This window comes from Clupea harengus, unplaced genomic scaffold, assembly GCF_900700415.2.
Source record: "Clupea harengus unplaced genomic scaffold, Ch_v2.0.2, whole genome shotgun sequence".
Lineage (NCBI taxonomy): Eukaryota > Metazoa > Chordata > Actinopteri > Clupeiformes > Clupeidae > Clupea > Clupea harengus.
Genome location: NW_024879627.1, coordinates 73,766 through 90,198, shown reverse-complemented (window position 1 = coordinate 90,198; position 16,433 = coordinate 73,766). Strand labels below are relative to the sequence as shown.

Sequence of the window (16,433 nt, the reverse complement as noted above, 5' to 3'; positions counted from 1 at the left end):
TTTTTAACTGTGCGTTGGGTAGAGATTAAAACTGGAATAGGATTATAGGCGCATGCCATAATATTATATGAAGCAGCCTGTTCTGAGGTAGTGGTGTCATATATTGCTCTGTAGAAAACATTGACAGATTCAGATTCATTTTCATAAACAGTGTTATTAGAGTTACTACCTGGGGGGCATGAGTCTGTGATGTTTTCTACAGGATGTCAGTGCCTTAGGGTGGTCTTCATGTTGTCCGACAGCAGACTGGCTCCGATCCGGTTTGGGTGGAGGCCATCATGCTTCAGCAGGCTGGGCCTCTCCCAGAACAGGTCAAAGTTGTTAACACAGTCAATGTCTAATGAAGCGCAGGTCGCTCGCAGCCAGGTGTGGAGGTTGAAAAGTCTTGACCATCTCTCAGCGCCTTTCCGGTAGGTAGGGAGAGGCCCAGAGATGACGATCCGTCTTCCTGTGTCCATGAGGGTAGTGAGGAGGGCTGTGAAGTCTGCCTTCAGGACTTCTGTCTGTCTTGCTCTGATGTCGTTTGTGCCCACATGTACAATTATGGTGCTGACCTTGGTGTAGCCGGCGAGGATGCTTGGGAGTCTACGTTGAATGTCACGGACCCTCGCTCCGGGGAAGCAGTGGACCTTGCAGGGACCGCTTGGTGAAGGGGGATGTAGACATCTCTGATCATGGAGCTGCCAATGACAAGGGTGGAGGTTGTCATGTCAAGCGGGAGAAGCCGTCTAGGGGATGCTGACTGTGTTGAGGGCCCAGGATGGGAAGCAGGGCGGCGTGGGCGATGCTGGATGTCAGTGTGATGCCGTTGTTTCTCTGGAGCCGGTCTGCGGGGGCGTTGCAGGGCGGGCTGAGGAGGGGTGTCATCAAGCCCAGGGGGCTCCTCCTCATTCATCAGTGTGGTGTAGCGGTTTCCCAGTTTCAGGGGCTGGCCTGGCTCAGTGGTGTCGTCCCGACCGCCTTCCATCACGCTTGCTTCTGCCAGCTGTTCTCCATGGCTGGTGAGGAGTGGAGTTCACCGGCAGGGTGGGCTTGGTCCCCACCAGTGGCCAGGGAGCAGTGGTGTGGTCTGGGTTTGTGTTCATGCAGGGCAGAGTGGAATCGAGATGTCCAGTATGTGTGTGTGTGTGAAGAGGACCCACAGATACAATGGAGTCAATGAACTGCTCATCCAGCTTGATCTGGTAGAGGTTCGCTAACCTGACTTCTAGTTCTACTACCTTCTGTCTGAGCAGGAGGCAGGAGTCGCATCCAGGTGCACCACTGAGGGAAGGCATCGTGGCGATGTCAGATGAGAGGCAAAAACTTGAGTTTATGTGTTTTGTTTGCTACGATGTCGCGGTGACTCGCGGTGAGGTAGTCAAACGTTAAGCTTTAGCTGGTGTTTGCTTGCTAGGCTTGCTAGCTGTTCAGAGTCAGAATGAGAACAGGTAGTGTTAATTTAATTTAGCGATCTATACAACTCCAAGCTCACAGGAAGAAGCAAAAACCTACTGTTTGTAGGATAAAATTCTTCTTCTGCCTTCTGTTAAAAGAACGACAGCGCCTTCCGCTAACCTGCGAGTTGGCAGTTAAATTAATTGTAGGTGTCTTTCACCGCAAAAAGTTTTTTCCCCTAAGGGTTACCTGGAGATTAAGATGATAGTCCAGCAGAGAAATTCTTAAATACCGATGATGAATCCGTCGATAAAGAACGAGAGTCGGGGGTTTAATCCAGTAGAGGTTAAATTCAGTAGAGGTTAAATCCAGCAGAGTTTGTTTTGTTTTTTGAAAACTTTTGAGGATGGCCTCAAATCCTGACGGTGAATGCTTCGATCAAGAACGATAGTCTGAGCTTGAATCTTTTAGAAGATTAAAAATAAAAATTCTCCGGGTTTTTTGGAAGATTAAGAATAGAGAGGAGTAGGCTAATCGGTAGGTAGAAAAATTCGGCAGGTTGCAGCAATTCTAACCACTCCCTCTTGCTCTCTCTCTCCCTCTCTCTCTCTCTCTCTCTCTCTCTCTCCCTCCCTCTTACTCTCTCTCTCTCACTCTCTCTTCCTCTCTCTCTCTCTCTCCCTCCCTCTCTCTCTCTCTCTCCCTCTCTCTCCCTCTTCCTCTCTCTCTCTCTCTCTCTCTCTCCCTCTCTCCCTCCCTCTTCCTCTCTCTCTCCCTCCCTCTTCCTCTCTCTCTCTCTCTCTCTCTCACACACACACACTCACTCACACAGACGCACATTCTCAAATCATCTGACTGACTCCTCCTCAACAGTGTGTCATCAACATCTCTGCCACTCCTCTTTTGAATAAAACACATGACACAGAAACTGAACTCTCACACACTGTTATCTCCCTGTGTGTGATCGTGGCTGTGAGAAATGGCGGAATCTTCGACCCAAAGACAGGATTCTTTCACTTGTTCAGTTTGTCTGGATCTTATAAAGGATCCAGTTACTGTTCCATGTGGACACACTTATTGTCTGGGCTGTATTAAAGGTTGCTGGGATCAGGAAGATGGTAAAGGCATCTACAGCTGCCCCCAGTGCAGACAGACATTTAGGCCAAGACCTATTCTCAGTAGAAACATTCTGATTGCTGAAATGGTTGAGGAATTTAGGAAGACCAGAATCCAAACTGATGTTCCTGCTCACTGTACTGCTGGACCTGGAGATGTGGAGTGTGACGTCTGCACTGGGAAAAAACTCAGAGCTGTGAAGTCCTGTCTGGATTGTCTGTTGTCTTACTGTGAAACTCACTTCAAAGTTCACAATGATCTTTTTCCTGGAAGAAAACACCCAGTGATTGATGCCACAGGCCAGCTACAGGACAGGATCTGCTCTCATCATAAGAAGGTTTTTGAAATATTTTGTCGAACGGATCAGAGTTGTATCTGCTATCTGTGCACGATGGACGAACATAAAGGCCATGACACAGTCACTGCTGCAGCAGAACGGACACACAAACAGGTCAGTACTGGAGCTACATGTGTGTCCAACATTTCTATGAGGGCTCTTATACGTACTAACTGTGAATGTAATACTATAACTACAAGAATACTATCTCACCAGTCTTTAAGTCTGGCTGTTTCCACAATGACTTTGACCGTTAGAGAAAGGAAGAATCAGGAAATGTGTATCAGGTGCAAGGTCCAGTGTTGAGTAAAAACGAGTGAAACATTAACCTGTCGGCTTCAAAGTGAACATATTCTTACCTCGTAAAACAATGTTCTGTTCTGTTCTAAAGGTTGTGAGACACCTTTGCCACAAGTGTTTTTGCTGTTAAATACCAGTGCTCCTTTTGAACTTAGCTCATGGCTTTATCCTGATTTTCACTTGAAGATGATAGCGACTGCTTCAATGTGTCATTTAATCTCTTAAAAAGATTAAAATGTACTTAAAGGTTTTTGCTTATAAATGTTCGGTTGTCATGTGTGATGTTTGATCATGCTTGTTGTAAACAATCCACCAATGAAAAGAAGCTGTTTTCTTAAACAGGGGAGGTTGGGGCAGACCCAGAGGAGATTCCAGCAGAGAATCCAGGAGAGAGAGAAGGAGCTGCAGGAGCTGAGGAAGGCTGTGGAGACTCTCAAGGTGAGAACTGACCACATAAGACAACAGCTGGCTCAGCAATCGCTTGTTATTGTGTCATCACCGTTATGCTGCCATCTCTACATGATACAGACCATCATAGAAAGACATGGTTTGGCAGGATTTGCCCATGGTCATTTGATCAAGAAGAGCGAGTCACACCACAAGTGAGTTTGTTCCTTCACTTACCTCTGTGTGTCTCCTGTCCCCCTCCTCTTTGTGTATCTCCTAACAGAGCTCTGCACAGACAGCAGTGGAGGACAGTGAGAGGATCTTCACTGAGATGATCCGCTCCATTGAGAGAAGGCGCTCTAGGGTGAAAGAGCTGATCAGGCATCAGGAGAAGGCTGAGGTGAGTCGGGCTGAAGACCTCCTAAAGCGACTGGAGCAGGAGATTGCTGAACTGAAGAGGAGAGATGCTGAGCTGGAGCAGCTTTCACACACAGAGGATCACATCCATTTCCTCAAGGTAACAGAATTTGAAATAAAGCATCCATATGGGCTTAAGAGAGGAAAAATGCATAATTTCTAGATCTTTTTATGTAATGTCTTAATGTGTCTAACATATTCAAATACTCAAACACATGACTGCATACACACTAAACCAGCGTTTCTCAAAGTGTGGGGCGCAGAGACGTGACAGGTGGGGTGCGAATGGACGCGATGAAATGGAGATTTTCCCGTTGCCATGCCTTCCTTTATAGACAATTACTATCATACACTCCCATTGCACTAAACAACCACACTCAAACAAAGAAATATTGTTTTAATTAGCCTAGTAAGTATTGTATTGTATAAATTAGCCTGTTTTAACCTTTCCTACTAGTCGTAGTCAGAGATTTCAGGGGAGACTTTTGTTTACTGCTCCAGGGCCGAAGTGTTCTATATTCTAAACTCCGGGGTTATCACCCTTCCCTTCAGTCTGTTGTTGATGAGCAAACTAATGGCAACTTGATTTGGCCGAAGGATTTTGTTACGTGCCGGCTCAATGCACGAAACATAAAGGGGAGGCCACGCAGAATTTATAATAATAATAATAAAAGGTATTTATTTAATGATACCAGGTTTATATTTATCTAATAATTATAAGCAAAACATGTGCTGAATGTCAGTGTTGTGAATAGAAACCAAACATGTAATTTAAAGTCAGTTAATTGGTAATCCAAAACAATTGACGACGATCCAAAATCCAACAACTATCCAACGAGTATCCCAAATCCAATTACTATCCAAACACCAACGATAACGACAATCCAAAGCTCTCCCGACTGCCATCTGATCAGGGCTTTTGTAGCCCATCCAATCATGGGGTACACCTGTTTCCAATCACCTGTTGTAAAGACAGAGACAGAACAGGCATGCAATATCACAGGGCGGAGCCTAGACCCACCAGGGTCGTAACAATTTATTCTCCACAATGTTACAGCAACATAACTTTGCTCCGGTCGCTACATCTGATCTATCCGTGTGCATCAGCGTTCTCGCTCTCTCTCTCTCTCGCTCTACCACACCCACCCTGTAGCCTACGTGTTGCTCCGTTAAACATTATACATTATAGGAGCAGCACCATTATACAACACTGTATTAACATTAGATGGGGGACCGGGATCAAAATGTGACCTGGAATCATGGAAAATGTTGATTGACGTCGGCGTATTAATTGCAGCGGGACACTGAAAAAAACTTTCCCGGAGCATGGAAGTGTAGGGGGCAATAGGCTAATAGTGACGTTATGGATACATTTGTGACACTAAATTCAAAGGTTGGCGATTCAGCACCAGTGGCGAAAAAGACAACTGATCCACCAAAAAAATCAACCTAAAAGAAAATTGAAAATTTTAATACATTTGACAATTTTACATTACATTACATTTAGTCATTTAGCAGACGCTTTTATCCAAAGCGACATACAAGTGAGATTTGAACTTGGCCTACCATTGTTAACACAATTGCATAGTAGGCCCTTTTTCTCAGCCCATTCGAGGCAAGGATTGACACCATTGCACTTTTATTTTCTCTATTTACGAACTAATGTTAATTGTTATTGATTAAGATTTAGAACTATTTCAATACATTTGACAATTTTAAGTTTGGCCTACCATTTTATTGGAGCTTTGAGGGACAGGTGCTCAAGGTGCTTGAAAAGGCTCCTTTGTTCAGAGTGGGGAATGACAGAAAAAGTTTGATAACCACTGCACTAAACCAACTGAATTCACCCATCATGTCTGCACACAGACCTGGCTGAATATTCAGGTGGTCTGCCTCACCTTTTATGTATTTCTCTCTGTAGAATGTCCTGTCAATCAGAGACTCTCCTCGCTCTAAAGACTTCCCCAGCATGACCTTCAACCAAAGCTTCTCTTTTGAGGCTGTGAAGGAATCTGTCTCTGGAGTGAAGGTGCAGCTGGAGAAGAAACTGGATGACATCTTCAGGCAGGAAGTAGTCAGGATATCTGCAGCAGGTGGATAAACATGTAGAACTGACTCAATGATGAATTCTTTATTTCACAGTTTGAGAAGACAAGGATCCCACTTAACTGTGATGTATTTTTCTGTATCTCTCAACAGTAACGAATATCCAGATCATACAGTCCTTAGAATGTGAGTCTCTCTCTCTCTCTCTCTCTGTCTCTCGCTCTCTCTCGCTCTCTCTCTCTCTCACTCTCTCTCTCTGAAATGTCTTTTCACGGGTCTGTCACAGTTGATAAAAACAAACATTAAAGAAAATGAAGATGAAGTCGACTGAAACTATATGGGCTTGGTCAGTGTGTGAAAAAAAGTGTGTGAGTCTGGTCTTCAGATCCCGGGTGAATGAGTGTCTCTCTGTGTTGGGATCCCAGATGCTGATCCTGAGCTCCCAGTCAGAAGAACAAGCAGTAAGGAGTTACTCCCACCAGAGAGTAAGTAATTACTGACTGATTCTAACAGCCTCTAAGCCTGTACATCAGGGGTCTAGCACAGAAATAATATGAATATCAATCATATCAATCAATCATATCAATGATGAATTCCTTATTTCACAGTTTGAGAAGACAAGGATCCCACTTAATTTTGATGTATTTTTCTGTATCTCTCAACAGTAACGATTATCCAGATCATCCAGTCCTTAGAATGTGAGTCTCTCTCTCTCTCTCTCTCTCTCTGTCTTTCTCTTTTTTGCACACTTGAAGAAAGTAACACTCTTGACGGTGTGCTGGGAAAGGTTGTCTTCATTTATTCACACTTCGCACGTATTACAGCTCACTTCACAAGCAACGACTGCTTCCTTTCACTCTCTCTCGACAACTCTGTCTAAGTTAGCTTTGTCTCTTCCTAACCGTCATGAAAACTGCTGCATTATCCCTGGTATTACAGCGTCATCTATAGGCCAAAACATGCAACAGCATCGTAACTTCAGAAAATAAAAGGCCACAAAATCATGAAACGGGACTAAAGAAAAGACAAAATAGGGGCTTTGCCACACACACACACACACACACACACACACACACACACACACACACAGTATCAATAGTTATTACACTGATCAGGTTTGTAGCCCTCTGAGGTCTAGTTTGCTGAAGCCATCTGATGAAATATGTTGTTTTAATTTCATGTGTCTGTATTAGTATGTACACTATGAGTTTAAACTTCATTTGAAATTTGATCTCAGTTTGGGTTGAGGCATTAGACACATCAGTAAAAATGTTGTGAACAGGGTTTAGGTTAAGTGTGTGGTCTTCAGATCCTGGGTGAATGAGTGTCTCTCTGTGTTGGGATCCCAGATGCTAATCCTGAGCTCCCAGTCAGAAGAACAGACAGTAAGAAGTTACTGCCACCATCGAGTAAGTTATTACTATTAGTTTACCACAGAACATTTAGCATAGAGTTGTCTTGAGGCATACAGCTGAATTTCATATTTGACTGTATTTGTTTGGTATTACAATATGTACTAAGCAATGCAACACTAAACTATGTCAAAATGGAGGATACAGCAACACATAACATGTGCATTTTGCAATGCTTCAAATTGTTTGTGATTGTAAAAAACTGTAATGGGAAAATGTCTTCATCAACAACTACATCACACATGCACATCTCAATGCACATGCTGTTCTGTACCAGACACAATTTCTGCAAACAATGAGAATAATCAGTCGTATTTCAAGTGTATTCATTTGTCTGTTGAATACTGCATCTTTCCATCAACAGCGATCTAAATGTTGTCCAGTTTTAAAGTGAACTGTTTTGAGCAGAGTATCTAAATGTCTGCAAAATTGCTGTAGTTACACAGAGTGTTATTGGTGGTCAACATTGACTGAGACAGGTATCCATGAATATCAGAAGAAGTGGTCATTGAAAACATTTTGTATCAAAGCAATGAAAAGTATTCAAAGTTTAGCTCACTTGTGAATGTGTTTAGTGTTTTGAACAGAGACAAGTGTGAAAATTATTGTAGAAATCTTGGTCGACTTGAGATAATGAATGTATGAATCTATTTATGAATGCCCTTCTCTCTCAGTTTAATGGGCTGTAATGTGATGTTTTCTCTCTCAGTGTCTGAAGTCCAGGCTGTTTTTCCTGAACCAGTGACCAGAGAGGAGTTCTCACAGTGTAAGTTTGACATAAGGACATGCAAGCTATCACACACACACACACACACACAACGTGCATGCACACACAGGGATACACTCAAGTGCATAGAATCATGATCATTAGCAAACCCCCATACAAATTAAAACCTACATTCATGTAAACATGACATCACACACAGCCACAGACAACCACACACACATACACACACACAGCGACACACACACACACACACACACACACACACATTAATGCTTTTGAATATACAGCCACTGGAACATTTACACACTCAGGGCCTCATTTACTAACATTGCGACCGCAGCTTAATCTGCGCCTTTGCCAAACCGCAAATAACACACGGTATTTTGCATCCTATTTATCAAACAAGAACATCGTCGCGTCATCTGCGCCTAACACCGCCCATTAGTGTTATTTAGCGCTCTGCTAAAATAGGGAAGAAAGAGCCTACGTGTTCCACCATGGATGATGAGCTAAAATTAAAATTAGAGCTTTTGGTTCACGAGGTTACAGCAAACTAACCCAGGTAAATATAGAAACTCATAAATATTTCTCCGTTTAGCCCTTCCGTCCACATTAAAAGTTGTGATGACTTTGAATTCAAGACTGTCTTTTATTGGTGAGCTGATTTTGGGAAATTCAACTTTTCAGCGAACATTGAGTTTCTGGGTTGCTATGGTTACCCCTCAGGGTGCCTGTGCAGCTTCATATTAACGAGTTTATGTTCACAAGTTCATATTCACACATATTAACATGAGTTAATCACACACAGACAACTGCAAACTGTTAATATGGTTCCCTAAGCTAGAGATAGCTAGGATAGTTAATATCCAGGTTAACTGCTCCATAGCATCCCGTTAAATAGTCTGGTAGGAATACACGACATCCCTTACTTTAAAACGGCGCATTTCAACACTGAAAACCAGGCTTTTCAAAAAGGCTGCCCTAGACAGATACATTTGAAAACTGGAGTTGTAGCGTGGATAGGGCAGGGACAACTGAAATTTTCAGACGTTCGGTTTGCTTGAACTATAAGTGAAATTACGGTTTAAAGTAAACAATACAATGACCGGCAATTCTGGGTAAAGCGTGGCCAAACAGCTAGCTGGTGGGACAATTTTGTATATGCCTATATTACATGATATATCAAATATAAACATTTAAAAAAAATAACATTTCTGATGTTCGTATTTTTCAAATTTCTCGCAGGCACATAGTTTTCATTTAGCAGCTGATATGTCATGCTGAAACACCTCTTGTTTCGTTACTAATAGGGTACATAATTAGGCGCACTTTACGCATCTCCTCCCATCTCTTTGCGACGATCACCCACTTTCCCTTATACACTCCCAGCAGCGGTAATCTAAAGTGCGCCACCTTTGATAAATACGTTTTTAGGTTTTTACCCGCTATTTTACGCCTGAAACAGGCGCAATCTGTTAGTAAATGAGGCCCTCAGTGTCACTCATATAAAAATAACTCCATTTACACGCATGCGTACACACACACACACACACACACACACACACACACACACACTCCATGCAAACAACAAACAGATACAGAATCAAACACGACAATACAAACACAGATACACACACAAAATTCAATTACATTTGATTTACATGCTGCCAAAACGATATAATTGTCTCAAGGCGCTTTACAGAGTCCAAGGCCTGAACACCCTTATACCTCGTTTCCACCGACATGGTGCCGGTGCCTTATCTGGCACCAGTTCTGCGCGTTTCGACCAAAATTTTGCTGGTTCTGGTGCTGGTGCTGAGAATCCGGCACCGGCACGGCTCCCTGGAGTTGCTGGGCCCAAAATCGGGCACCAGTAACGTCACAGTGGTTATGGGCGGGGCTATCCCACCCGCAACAAAAGTTTTCGCCGCCATTTTTTTTCACCCGTCAACCAAGATGATGAGTGAAAACAGTGAAAACATAAATGAAAAAATACATCCAGCAGTGGTCCACAGATGAAATAAATACCTTGATAGCGATTTGGTCATCAACAGAAATGCAAGACAAAATTGAAAAGGCAGTAAGGAAAGCTAAAATATATGAAGAAATACGTGGAGAATTGGAGATAGCGGGGTTCAAAAGGACAACAGACCAAATAACAAACAAATTAAAAATAATAAAGAAAGCTTTCATCCATCAAAATGTGTTGCTTTGTCTGCCTAGTATACATTAACTCTTTCAATCTGGCTTGTTGTTTTTGTGTGATATGACACTTTAAATTAGCTGTTGACTAAGCAAGTTCATGTAGCAGCTAGCTAACTAGGGTACTGTAGCAGCTAGCTAACTTGAGGTACTGCTACAGTTGTTATGCTAGTCAACTCCCATCATGAGCTGCATTGCCTGCTCGTTTGTTCTACATGAGGAAATTTAGAAAACCCGTAGTTGCATCATTAACTGAGACCGTAATGTAGTGCTGGTTTTGTATTGTGTGTACTGTAGAAGACATGCCACTTGAAAACAAAAATAGCTTTTGACTAAGCAAGTTCATGTGGCAGCTAGCTAACTAGCACTAGCTGCTAGCTGTCATGAGATACTGCTACAGTTGTTATGGCAACTGGTAAGTATATATCAGTGTAGTAGTCAACTCCCGTCATGAACTGCATTGTCACTCGTTTGATCTACGTGAGGAAATATAGAAACCCGTGGCCAAGTAAAAATAACATACATTTTAGGTCGTATACATGGTATTAAAAAAATAAACATACGTTTTAAGTTTTATCGAAATTTGCCTTCTCGCTGGAAGAAGACCACTCGTGAATAACTCACAATTGTAACCATAGTAACATGTCCCAACATTCGATAACGTTCAGTTTTGGTACTGGAACCGGTGGAAATGCAGGCCGGTGCTGAATCTCACTTATATGTGAAACATTCCCTCACAGAGGAAATCACAGAAATAAATCTCTTCCCCCACATGCAAGAAATCATATCAAATAACCACACACACACACACACACACACACACACACATACACACCTAACACATATAGATACCTAAGTGTGTCCTGTCTTCTCCTCTATCAGACTCCTGTCACTTCACACTGGATCCAAACACAGCACACAGAATCCTCCATCTGTCTGAGGGGAACAGGAGGGTGGAGATGAGAGCTAAGCTCCAGTCATATCCTGATCATCCAGAGAGATTTGATGTGTATCCTCAGGTGCTGTGTAGAGAGGGTGTGTCTGGACGCTGCTACTGGGAGGTTGAGAGGAGTGGGCAGGGTGTTTTTATATCAGTCTCATATAAAAGCATCAGAAGGAGAGGAGAGGGTGTTGAGTTTGTGTTTGGAGGTAATGATCAGTCCTGGAGTCTGGACCTCCGCAGCAGCAGCAGCTCCTCTTTCTATCACAATAATAAACCCACTAAACTCCCTCTAGTGGTCAGCTCCAGAATAGGAGTGTATGTGGATCACAGGGCAGGAACTCTGGCCTTCTACAGCATCTCTGACACAATGACCCTCCTGCACAGAGTCCAGACCACATTCACTCACACACTCTACCCTGGGTTTTATCTAGATTCTGGATCATCAGTGAAGCTGCTGTGACTTGACATGTCTAGATGCTGTTAGCACATACAGGTACATCTCACACATCAAATCATTTAACACATCACTCACACGTAAGGATCTAGCATCTGGGCCACACACACACACACACACACACACACACACACACACACACACACACACACACACACACACACACACATCACTCACACGTAAGGATCTAGCAGCTGGGCCACACACACACACACACACACACACACACACACACACACACACACACACACACACACACACACACACACACACACACACACACACACACACACATCACTCACACGTAAGGATCTAGCAGCTGGGCCTGAGAACCTTTGATCTTGGGGACAACAACAGACTGAAGCCATTCCCCCATCTCTGGACCCCAGCTATTACAATATCTGTACCTCTAGACCTCTGCTGTAACACATGCAGTATCACCACAGCAGAAATAAGACATTGTGTGTGAAAGGTTTTGATGAGCTCTGTGTTGCATAACCTCACTCTCCCAAGTGTTTAATCCCTCTGTTATTGCATACATGTTCTGATATCTGGTTTTATTTACATTTACATTCAGTCATTTAGCAGACGCTTTTATCCAAAGCGACTTACATATGTGCGACTTACAATGTATACACATTTTACATTTACACTGATGGCACACTGCACATTAGGAGCAATTAGGGGTTCAGTATCTTGCTCAAGGACGCTTCGACAGGTAATCAAACTAGCAACCTTCTGCTTACTAAACGACTTCTTTACCTCCTGTACCACTGTCGTCGGTTTTATACGACGACCACAATATTATGTACCATGACAGTAAATCTTAATGAGACTGTATTCATCCAACAATTGATACCCAATGAAATGTGTTCCTCTGTTTCTTTATTAATACCGTTATAATGAGACCAGTATGCTTTAAAATGTGTTCCTCTGTTTCTTTATTAATACCATTATAATGATCCAGTATGTTTTAAAATGTGTTCCTCTGTTTCTTTATTAATACCATTATAATGAGACCAGTATGTTTTTAAAAGGTTTTCCTCTGTTTCTTTATTAATACCTTTATAATGAGACCAGTATGTTTTAAAAGGTTTTCCTCTGTTTCTTTATTAATACCATTGTAATGAGACCAGTATGTTTTAAAATGTTTCTGGTGCAAAATAATGAATAAAGAGTTATAGACTGGCATTCAATGTGCCTTAATGTACTATTTTTCTTGGTGTGTGTGTGTGTGTGTGATTTATTTCAGAAGTATTTTTGTTAAATGTCTTGAAATTCCTTTATCTGGGCAAAATGAAAAGTCATTGAGGACCTTCTCGAAATACAGTGGTGTGATGAACATGGAACAGTTTTGCAAAAACAAGTGTCATGTAAGGTCAAGCAGAGAAGCCTGTGTGCAGAGACGAGTGTCATGTTGTCACGGAGCGAACACACTTCGAGATCGTATACTTGAAACAGAGTTTATTTTGCAAATGGAGACAACCAGGGACACACAGCACAGACCACAGGATGTCGACACGTAGATGCTGCGGCAGTCACAGGGAATACAGTCACTACTCACAGAGGTGCGCAGGCTCGTGGCCCTGCCGAGACCCAAGCGGGCTGGCGATCAGCACGTAGAAAAGCGCGTAGAAAAGCTGTTGCGGCAAACAAAACACGAGTCACACTCGGCAAAGGATTAACTAAACGAGAATTAAGCACGAACACAAAACAGGAGCAAAAGCGAAGCTCAACACAAAGGCAAACTATGACGGAGGTAGCGATAATCCAAGATAGTCAGGCTGCGGGAGTTCTGAGGGTTGAACCGTAGAAGTGCGATACCAGACACCGAGTGACGGGAGTGAGAGGTATATGTAGGGGCTGTGGCAGGTGTGGGTGATTAGGAACCCGGTGAGTGCAAACCCGGTGCAGGTGAGTGAGGATGCAGGTGTGAGTGATCAGTACTCTGACGTGACATATGTAAGGTCAAGCAGAGAGGCCTGTTTTTAGAGATGAGTGTCATGTGTAAGAGAAAATTAAGGTTAGTATGAGTTCATCAACAAGCAGTTCTTAGCAGACATACTACTTCCACAAGTTCCAAGAAAAGAGGCCTGGTGGTGTAATGGAGCTGTGGAATTTGACAGGGCCAGCCTGGCCAGCAGTGACTTACCATTTTTTAGGTCAGAAAGGCCACCACTGGACACAGACTAGATAGGTGTAGCAGCTGGGGTGTGAGAACCAAGGTTTTTCACTGAGGCCCTATTGTCAAAGAACTTAGTTAGTTACAGCTCCCCAGGGGATCCATAATTAAGCAACATTGTTGCGCCTGAGGGGTTAAAAGACTTGACTGTGTATGATGATGTCAGAATGCATTCTCCAGCCGAGGGGTGATGAGCTCCTGTGTGAACTGATCTCTCCGACTGAATCTTGTACTCTCTCAAAACTCAGTAAACTCAACTTAAACTTATTTGCTCTGTGTGGCGGTCTTCACTTGATTCTCTGCAAACCAACACGTAGAATTAGTTTAATCTAACACATGTAAGGTCAAGCAGAGAGGCCTGTTTTTAGAGACGAGTGTCATGTAAGGTCAAGCAGAGAGGCCTGTTTTCTAAAATCATGACAGTGCAGTTTCTACAGGTGCAGGCTGTCAGGGACAGGCCAGTATTAATTAAAGGGTCTCTGCATAGGGGATGCAGATTAGTCAAGGACAGGCGAAACTTCCCAAAACAGTCCTAAACAGGGTCACCATTGTCTGGAAATGTTTTTTGGCAATTAGTGAGCAGAATATTCTGATTCTGAATATTCTCAATTTTGATAAGTGTTTCGTTTTTTCGATTGGAAAAGCATAGTGACGGAAATTGTGTTATAAAAAGTAAGTGCACTGATTTTTGACAGAGATGCTCCATAGACCAAATCAAATTGGATGGAAGTCTGCAAGATTGAATAAACTTTAGTTCATCACATTCAGTCGACTGCCTTTCATTGAAGTAGCAACTTTAAGATTTGAAGAGATTAGTTTCGACTACAACAGTTTCTCATTCATCCTGTGTCTATGATTTCACTCCTTACTCATTATTACTCTTCTTGAGTTCATTTCCCCCAAGTGTTCTCATATGTTTAATTTATTTAGTGTCTGCCTATATCTCTGTCCACTAACAGCTGAAGACAGGGGAGTCATTTTGGAATGACGCTGGAAAGGACTTTGGTCTCAAACCTCCCATTGGTTTCCACTAAATTGGCTAAAAATGGTGGTTTTACTTTGGGCAACGAACCCTCATGTGAAACCATGCTCTCCCCCTTGGTGCACACCATTGTAGAGAATAAACCTTGTTCCTGATGGAGAACCATCCTCTAGCCGTTGGTGCGTTCCATTTACCTGATGGAGAACCATCCTCTTGCCGTTGGTGCGTTCCATTTACCTCTGAAGTCAGAACTCGGAGCTGGAGTTGTTTGAGTTCCAGTAACAGAACAGAAATACCTTGCAGCAACTGTAAGGCAACCTGCTTTTAGTTTGAGAGTCAAAAAACAGACATGAAAAGTTGTGTCCTCCTCTCTACTCTAAATGTATATCCTCAGAAAGTTACATGTTGAAAATAATCACCAATTAATGGAACCTTCTTCATTTCTGATAAGTGTCATGTAGATCTTTAACTTGAATCAAATAGTAATTTCTTCAAAATGTCTACATCTATTTATTACATTTAAATGTATATACAATAATACGTGAACACATGTTTTGTGTATGCAACGTAGGCCTAATGTGTTTTAAATGTGTTCTTTCAATAATAATATATATATTATATAAATAGAAATGAGAAAAATACAGTATTTCTAAATTCAAATGTACATTGTGTAAATCCCATACTCATAGATGCTGTATATTCCTGTTAAAGGAGCTTTAAAACATTAAGCACTACATGACAGCATGAGTAAAATGTGTCTGTCTCCACCTGGAGCAGCAGGAGCCTCAGACCCCTCACTCCTGTCTGTCAGCCTGGGAGCTGCTGTCTTTAGTCTCGTCCTCCCCTGTGTCCCCCGTCCCCTCTGTGTTCAGACCCCTCACTCCTGTCTGTCAGCCTGGGAGCTGCTGTCTTTAGTCTCGTCCTCCCCTGTGTCCACCGTCCTCCCCTGTGTCCACCGTCCCCTCTGTGCTCAGACCCCTCACTCCTGTCTGTCAGCCTGGGAGCTGCTGTCTTTAGTCTCGTCCTCCCCTGTGTCCACCGTCCCCTCTGTGCTCAGACCCCTCACTCCTGTCTGACAGCCTGGGAGCTGCTGTCTTTAGTCCCATGAAGACCATGTTTATTACCTCCACGGATTCACACGTCCTCTGGGACCCAATCCTCACCCAAATCAGCACGTGGGCCACATTGCTAGGCAGATAGCAGACAACAAACACCACCACCACCTCTTGATGTTGTCATGGCGATCCAGATGCCTGCGCCTCAGCTCAGAGACGATGCGGAGCGAGCAGACAAGGATCAGAGTCAGGGGGACGAAGAAGGAGATCATGAAGACAGACTTGTAACAGAGGGACACAGGGTCCAAAGCCAGATCATGAAGACAGACTTGTACCAGGGGGACACAGGGTCCAGAGCCAGATCATGAAGACAGACTTGTACCAGGGGGACACAGGGTCCAAAGCCAGATCATGAAGACAGACTTGTACCAGAGGAACACAGGGTCCAAAGCCAGATCATGAAGACAGACTTGTACCAGAGGGACGCAGGGTCCAA

General features: G+C 43.1%; 1 protein-coding gene across 1 annotated transcript; it reads left to right on the top strand.

The window, feature by feature from the left end:
• Window positions 1–2,321: 2,321 nt before the first annotated feature.
• Window positions 2,322–11,737, top strand: LOC122129301 (tripartite motif-containing protein 16-like). Its single transcript, XM_042704313.1, has 10 exons — window positions 2,322–2,944; window positions 3,473–3,568; window positions 3,801–4,034; window positions 5,856–6,027; window positions 6,134–6,166; window positions 6,406–6,465; window positions 6,646–6,678; window positions 7,330–7,389; window positions 8,102–8,158; window positions 11,204–11,737. Exons 1-10 carry the CDS (start codon window positions 2,357–2,359, stop codon window positions 11,722–11,724), a joined length of 1,854 nt encoding a protein of 617 aa, XP_042560247.1. The 5' UTR covers window positions 2,322–2,356; the 3' UTR covers window positions 11,725–11,737.
• Window positions 11,738–16,433: the final 4,696 nt, after the last annotated feature.

Excerpts from the sequence above, each read along its gene's own strand:
- LOC122129301 (XM_042704313.1), top strand. The coding sequence starts at position 2,357 with ATGGCGGAATCTTCGACCCAAAGACAGGATTCTTTCACTTGTTCAGTT. Across the intron at positions 3,569-3,800 it reads AGGCTGTGGAGACTCTCAAG|AGCTCTGCACAGACAGCAGT; the intron begins GTGAGAACTGAC and ends ATCTCCTAACAG. Across the intron at positions 8,159-11,203 it reads CAGAGAGGAGTTCTCACAGT|ACTCCTGTCACTTCACACTG; the intron begins GTAAGTTTGACA and ends CTCCTCTATCAG.